The sequence below is a fragment of the Podarcis melisellensis genome (assembly GCF_964234715.1).
Source record: "Podarcis melisellensis genome assembly, chromosome: 2".
NCBI classification, from domain to species: Eukaryota; Metazoa; Chordata; class Lepidosauria; order Squamata; family Lacertidae; genus Podarcis; species Podarcis melisellensis.
The window spans coordinates 30185478-30192939 of NC_138529.1; the positions used below are offsets into that span (position 1 = coordinate 30185478).

Consider the following 7462-nt stretch of genomic DNA (forward strand, 5'->3'; position numbering starts at 1 on the left):
AGGACCACCACTGAAAATGCCCATACTCCTTCTCCCAATAGTACAGGCACCCTTTCACGTTAAGAGCTGCACTGGGAGAAACAGCATCAGCTGTTTAGAGTGCTTGGTTGGCCAAAACCCAGAACAGCAGGAGGTGAAAAGTGCGGCCTAAAAAAAGGAGCTGAGATAAGGCTTATGGTACTTGTTTCTGTAGGTGCCAAGACCTTAACACCACTGCTTTGCTACAGCCAGCATAATTATTTTCCCACAGCTAGCCCTCGGTCACATAGCTGGGTTCACACATAAACATCTCCCCTGAAGCCATGGGGAGGATGTATAATAAAATCTCGCATTCCAAGTGATGGGAGTGACGAGGTTTATTTCTGTCATGATACAGATTTAGAACACTTCCCAAACCCTTAAATAGCTTCCCATGTGGGTGGGGTATCTCCTATTACTCCCCCAACACACAACAGGTACAGTTGGGAAACCAACCTAAGAAGTTAGAGCTTTCCCAGAAAGGCTTGTTGGGTACCCAGGAAAGTGTAGCAGTTTATAAGTTTTGTGCAAGTGGGCTTCCTACCCCAAGAAGCAAACAGTAGTACCTGCACCCCAACCCAACTTTGTTTCTTCACTATTAGTATATCTGTGCAGATAAGGAGCTGGTCCCCTCCCATCTTGAACTAGGACTGAATTGAGGGAGGGAAACAAGACAAGGCACACAGGAAAAATTCAACATTGCTCAGTCCAGCACTTTATATACAAATTGTTATTTTAAAAAAAGAAATGAGGGGGCCTTTAGGCCTAAGCTTTGGCATCATGTCCATCCAGCAGCAAGTGAAAAGCTGTAAGGAAAGCACTGCATCCGCACTATCCTATCTAGAAAGGCAGCACCATAGGAGCCATGGGAACTAACCCCCCCACCCCACTCAGTGGCTGGTATGAGTCAAGGATGTAACAGCATCTGCACAAAAGGCACAAAGTACTTTGGCCAGCAGCAAGGGTCCCGCTACGATAAGTGCAGTAGGAAGCAACGTAACGGGACGCTTGCCTTAACTGCTGGATGAAATCTCTAGCTCCGTGTTATAGAGTTAGCTGAATATCCTCTGCGTATTTTTTTGGCAACAATTATGCCTTGCACGTCACACACAGGCCAGAAAGAAAGCCTCTCACACCCCTGAGGGGGGAGCAAAGTATTTTCTGCAAGGGTAGAAAACAGCAAGGATACCCCAGAACCCAATGCACACGCACACACAAAAGTTAAGCTGTGGCATTCTTACTCTTCACAGTAGATGCCTTTCCCCAACCCAAGCAAGTGAATCAATTGCACTTAGGTGGCTATTCCCCATGAGCTGCTTTAAACAGTACTAGTAGCAATCATCAGTACACAGGGGGAGGCTGGTAGCCCTCAGAGTCCTCTCCGGTGCGAGGAGTGAAGGGTGGCTGCTGGTAGCTCTCATGACCAACATTGGGGTAGCTTGAGTAGGGGGGCACAGGACCTGGAGCTGGGTCGACGTAGCTGTGGTCAAAATCTTGCACCCCCATGCGGTAGCGCTGAAGTGCAAAGGTGATCAGGAGCCCCTGTGGACAGAAACAAGCTATTAGCTCTGGCTGGCAAGGACCAGGATGGGTCTGTGAAGAGTTGGTCACATGCAACAGCCATTTATACAGCCATTCCTCTGTAAGGTAGTTTAGTAGCATTGCTTTGTTTCGGATGGGAAGGCCAGGGAAATTATGGCCACCTTGTGAGGCAATGCCAGAGAGATCTGAGCTGGTTACGTGTTTTGAGCTCAGTTTAACAGGTGTTGGCAAACTAATTATCAGTTTCATAGCCAATCCCCAGTTCAGGGCTGGCAGCTGGCAGCCTGTCTGACTTCAGCCTTGGACTTCCTTGGGCCAGAGAGAAACCTGCACTCACCCATGAGAAGATGGAGAAAAAGCTGAAGGCAATTGAAGCACGGGCAGAGTCTGCTCCAATCAATACATCTTTGGGAGGTGTTGATGCCCACTGGTTTGTTAGCACGCAGAACCCAATAAACCACAGAAAGGCCCAGAGAGCTGCACAAAGAGAAAAAAATATATTTAGCAAGAGTGGAAGGGGCTGGGGGACTTATTAACAGAATATGAAGGCCTACGATAAGCCCTGTTCTAAGGGCTGTATCTGATGCCGCAGCTTCAGTGCTAAAACAGACTTTTAGGCAGGCAATACTCCCAGCTCCTGAGGCTTAGGGACCCTCGAGCTGATTTTGGGGCATGCTGCAGATGGAGGGGAACATCCCGTCTGTTTGCACAGCACTGAATACAACTGTAGGTCTCTTCCTTTTTGCTTACCTGCTGGTTATTCTGCCAGTCTGTTCAAATTTAACAGAAGCACAGGCACCCTTCAGCTGAAGTTACAGGAGAACAACTTACCCCGACCTGGTGTCCTCCAGGTGTGCTGGGACACCTCCCACTAACCGCAGCCAGAATGGCCCATGGTCGCAGATAGTTGGCAATATCTGGAGGGCACCAGGTTGGGGAAGCCTGCAGTACAGAGCACTACCATTCTGCTCCTGCTATCAACTGGGGCTACAACTATATGATAAAATACCTGCCACTTGTGCTCTGGTTATCAGGAAATTCTATGGCTCCTCCAGACAACTTGTTTAATGAGCATTCTTTCCAGCTTGCTTGCACAAAAGCTACCCGGCTTTTTGTCTTATCGTTACTGAGCATTCATTTATAATTTTGGGGGGCAGTTATGTAACTATGAGCATTCATCCTGATTTGCCTGTGGGATGTTCCACGTCTCCCTGTTAGTCATTTGTTTATCTCACCCTTTTCAATGCATCACACTTTTTCCCCATCACTTTCCAAACTACATAATTTGTTTAATGGATTTATTGTTCTAGGGCAGCGAAGCACTTTAGATTTGCAGATTTAAAGTGCTTTGAATTTCTGGTATGCACTTGAATCCCTCCCACAAAGTATTGACAGTCTGGAGGAGACCTTACACTGAACAAAATGGGCATATTCTGCAACCGCCTCAGAAGGATGTGTGGGCCAAGTTTTGATTACAGTATTAGTTAATCTAGGCCAAGGCCTGGAATGGGAGTCCAGAATCTCCTGTTTCTCAAAGTAGAACAAACGCTATCTATAAGCCCCCTTAAAGAAACGTGTGACTTTTTTTTTCAAGGTATTAAGGCATGTGGCGTTTACGTCAGGGAACAAAGGGGCACCCATTCAATAGTGTCTCCTCCTTGCCCAGTACTAATCTTTACCAATAATATAGCATCCCAGTGTTTTTAGGAACACAGGCAGTCTCTCCTGGAAGACACTTTCATTCAGACAAAACAAGCCCTCACAGGCAGCATGCCAGGGTAGCTGAGCTGTTCCAGACTCACATCATACTGAGAGCAAAACAAGGGAAGGCATTGTCCAGCTCTGCAAAGGGGGTGGGGAAAAGAGAGAGGAGGAAGAGAACATGTACGGAGCCTTGCCCTCCCTCCCCACAAGGACTTGTTTCATGTCACACCTCCCAAAAAGAAATACCTGAGAAGCCCAGGTCGGCCATAACGAGGTACTTGCGATCAGTGGCATTGCTAATCTGTGGGAAGTAGATATCCACCATCAAGAAGAATACACAGGCCAGGAAGGCAATCACTCCGATGCCAATGCCGTAACGACAAGCATCCTCACTGTGGTTGAAGACGCAGTACAGCTTGTCGGATGAAGAATGGTTGGTGTAGCCTTCACCAATGATGCAGGAGAAAACAATGAGTGCAAAAATCTGCAACAACAAAAAAAAGTACAATGCTACCCACCATCTTCCAGAGTAGTGAGGTGCTTCCGTTAAGGCACAAATCAACCATGGTTTCATTTATATCCCATCTCTCTGCGATCATGGAACCCACAAGTGTACATGTTCTGAGGTGGTCACCCATCCAGTTACTGACCAGACCTGCTTAGCTACAGCAAGATGGTGGCCTCATGTGCTTTTAACATCATAACTTGGGACCACTAAATCCCACCTCTATGCAAAACATTACCCTTGCAAGGTCCCAACCTGCATCTTTGTGCACAGCTGAGAAATGCATTGCATTCATTCTGAACAAAGTACGGAGCAGCAGAGGCCTCAATAGTTCAAACCTCACCCTAAGGAAAAGAGGAGCAATAATTATAGCTGGGTGCTGGACATCATGCCAGCTAAGATAAGGAGTTTTGTTTGAGACCACCTGGCACTGGAGATCGGTGCATCCTAGAAACAGAACCATACAAATGGCTGAGGAGCCTTCCCTCTTGACTTTTCAGACAAAGCCGCTTCAGGGTTCAGACAGATCTCTCCACCTCCCCAACTAATTTTAAAGCTGTCATTTTCTCCTCACCAGTAACAAGCTGCTCTCAGCACAGGTCAAAAATCAAGCACGCTTGAAGTGCACTTGCTCACCTCTCAAGAAAATGTCTTTCACATGAGGCGAGCAGGACTCAGGCATGTTAACCTCTGCTAACATGACATGATTTCCTACATAACTCCTACCCTCCGTGTCTGCCCCTCCCATTATAAGTACCTGATAATACTTTTAGATTGTCCTTAAGGAGTGCCATTATTGACAGAATTTCACATCACCTCTGGAAGATGCTCCTAAAACCCTCCCTGAAAACCAGAAGACTAGAAGCATAACTCTCCCTCAGAATGTTTGGAGCAGAGATTCCCAAACTTGGGTCTCCAGCTGGTTTTGGACTACAACTCCCATCACCTGTAGTTGTCAGGACTAGTGGTCAGGAATGATGGGAACTGTAGTCCAAAACAGCTGAAGACCCAAGCTTGGGAAAGGCTCTTTTGGAGGAACCAGCCATGAAAGGATCTGTCTTACTGGATCTAGCAAAACTCGGGAGCCAGCTGCTTCCTAAGCAGTTTCGCTCTTCCTTACTCCATATATCTGAAGAGTTTCTCTCCATCTACAAACGCTGTCCATAGGGAAGGGCGTTCCTCTTTGGTTTACAGACCCAGAAGCCTTGAGCACCCAGCTGGTCAAAAGGCTAGGAAGGCAGCAGCCTAGCTCCGCTCAAGGCCTATCAGCTGACAGCCATATGACCAGGCTGCTTCTCCTCAAACAACCCGCAATACAACAAAGCGATGGACTTTATTCGAAGGAGTTGCCCAATCCTAAGCAAGTGAATGGGAGCGAGGCAGCGGCCGAAGGCGGGCCAACAACCAGAAGCGGCCCCTGCCCGGTTCCCACGCGCGGGGCTCCCCACAGACGGGGGGCAGCGCGGGGGACGCGCTGCCAGGGCGCACCTGCCATCTATATGCGGCCTCGGGGGCCGAGAGCGGAGGGACCCGCCACTGGCCCGAAGTGGATGATTTCCAGAGGACTTGGCCACGCGTCTTCTTCAGAAGCGGAACAACAAGGAGAGACTCCTCCTAGCCGACGCCCGGGGCCTCCAGCAGGTGTCTCCATTCCCGACGGCGCTGCATGACACTGCATTGCTCCGCCTCAACTACTTCCCCTCCTAGGGTGTTACTGTTGGTGAGAGGCACGGCCCAGGTGCCTAACGGCCCCGCCTCAGCTACGCCAGCCTCACCTGGGCCACTAGCTAGTGGCACCCTGGCCACTAGCTCGCCCTCCTTCGCGGCCAAGCGCAGCGTGGGCGCGCGCGCGCGCGCGCCGACTTGCCCGGGGTTAGGAAAGAGCCGGGCGGCCTCTGCAAAAGTTCGGAGCCCAACTTCCGCGCTGCGTTCCGGGAGCCCCGGCCCGACGCCACTCACCGCACTCAGAATGCGCGCGATGACCTGCGGCTGCTGCAAGAAGCGCCACGGGTCGAAGGTGCCGCCCGCCTTGGCAGCTCCGTAGGCACCGCCGCCGCCGTCGCCGCTCTCCATGACTCAGGCGCCGCGCTTTGCTGCCCCGCTCCCGGCCCGGAACTCGCGGTGCCCGCCTCGCCCCGACTTGTGTTTGCGCGTCCGCAAGCCCCGCCTTTCCACTCCGCCCCCAGGGGAGGAGAGCCGACCCGGGACCAGGGAAGCCACGAGGGTCGCGCCCGCCGGGTTTCCTGCCTTCCTTCTCATGCTTCCGCGCCGGCTGCAGCGCACTTCGCAGGCTGGGTTTCAGATTTATGGCCGCTTGGAATTAAGGTGCAAGACGTACTTGAGGGATAGAGAGTCTCGGGCGGGCCCGGAGCTTTTCCCAACCTACAACCCAGCCCAGGGTACACCCCTCCTCACCAGCGCCGTTTCATATCCTCTTAGATATTTGTTTTTTGCTCGCTCTTTCAACTTTGACAATGCCTCTCTGCTTCTCTGGATGGAGGACAGAGACCCCATCAGCGCTATACGTTTAAAGCTGTATGCCACTAAAGAACCCCCCCCCCAAAAAAAAATCCTGGGAACTGTAGATTAAGAGTGATGAGGGAGGTTAGGAGACCCCCTTTCCCCACCAGAGAGCTATAATTCATAGCATCCCCTAGAATAGAGTTTGAATGGGGATTGTAACTTTGTGATAGGAAGAGGTCTCCTAACAGTGCGCGGCATCTTTAACGGACTACAGTTCCCAGGATTCTTTGGGTGAAAGCCACGACTGCTTAAAGTGCTATGGCGCTACTTTACACGAATAACGCAGATGGGGTCAGAGTGCGGTGTGCGCAAGTAGAAACTAGTCTACCGTACAAAGGAAAAAATAGAAAACCGTATTTCAGCTTGTCTCTGCCTTAGATCTTATTTTTGGTGTACAAAAGCATGAAAACGTCAGTTCCTCATTTATACTGTTCCATGCTAAATAAAAGACTGAGAACTAGAAAGAAGGATCTGGACATCAGCTTAAATCTCATACTGCATGCAGTGAGTCTTGTTGCAGGCACATTCATTTAAGAAACGAGGCAGACTTTACCCCTCTCCTCCCCCCCCCGTCTTGTACCCTCCCCAAATCTGCTCTGGAAGGTTGGGGAAACACCTAGGACAGATTTAGGTAGTGCACAGGGGAGGAGAGGGAAGCGAGGGAAGTCCCTTTGCACCGGCAGTAATCCTTCTGTTAACACAAACCCCATACATTTTAAGCATATGGCTTCCCCTAGAGAATTATGTAGGGCTGCCATACGTCCAGATTTTCCCTGACATGACGGGATTTCAAAGGCAGAAGTGACATGGGGGGATTTCTGCAGTAGTTCAACAACATCTGGAGACCCAAGGTTGAGAAAGGCTGGAAGAGATCATAGAAGCAGGAAGAGAAACCAGAACCAGACAGTGGGATTCCCCCAAAAAACCATGTCAGTGGAAGCGTTGCACAAAGGTGCTCTTCCTAATCTCTTCCCATTGATGGGCCCTCTCAAATTGTCTCGAGGGTGGGGGGAGAATTCTTAAAACAGTGCACAGGATGAATTGTTTCTGGGAAGCTGAAATGCTTTCTCCGACAGAATGTTTGTAATAGTGCAGTGTTGAATTCCACCCCGAGTGGAATTCTTGAGGCAATCAGACATCCCCCATGCTTGCAAGGTAAGAGACCATTTC

The 7462-nt window shown here is 50.0% G+C and overlaps 1 protein-coding gene across 1 annotated transcript; it reads right to left on the reverse strand.

Annotated features, from left to right (window-relative positions):
- Window positions 1-710: 710 nt before the first annotated feature.
- SYNGR2 (synaptogyrin 2) lies at window positions 711-5900 on the reverse strand. The gene is made up of 4 exons (XM_081899916.1): window positions 5729-5900; window positions 3511-3748; window positions 1898-2037; window positions 711-1560 (listed from the first exon to the last, which is right to left on the reverse strand). The coding sequence occupies exons 1-4, from the start codon at window positions 5840-5842 to the stop codon at window positions 1360-1362; spliced, it is 693 nt and encodes a 230-aa protein (XP_081756042.1). The 5' UTR covers window positions 5843-5900; the 3' UTR covers window positions 711-1359.
- Window positions 5901-7462: the final 1562 nt, after the last annotated feature.

Coding starts and splice junctions, on each gene's coding strand:
- SYNGR2 (XM_081899916.1), bottom strand. CDS start 5,842: ATGGAGAGCGGCGACGGCGGCGGCGGTGCCTACGGAGCTGCCAAGGCG. Junction 3,749..5,728: donor TCGCGCGCATTCTGAGTGCG/GTGAGTGGCGTC, acceptor TTGTTGTTGCAG/ATTTTTGCACTCATTGTTTT. Junction 2,038..3,510: donor GGCCGACCTGGGCTTCTCAG/GTATTTCTTTTT, acceptor CTCTTTGTGCAG/CTCTCTGGGCCTTTCTGTGG.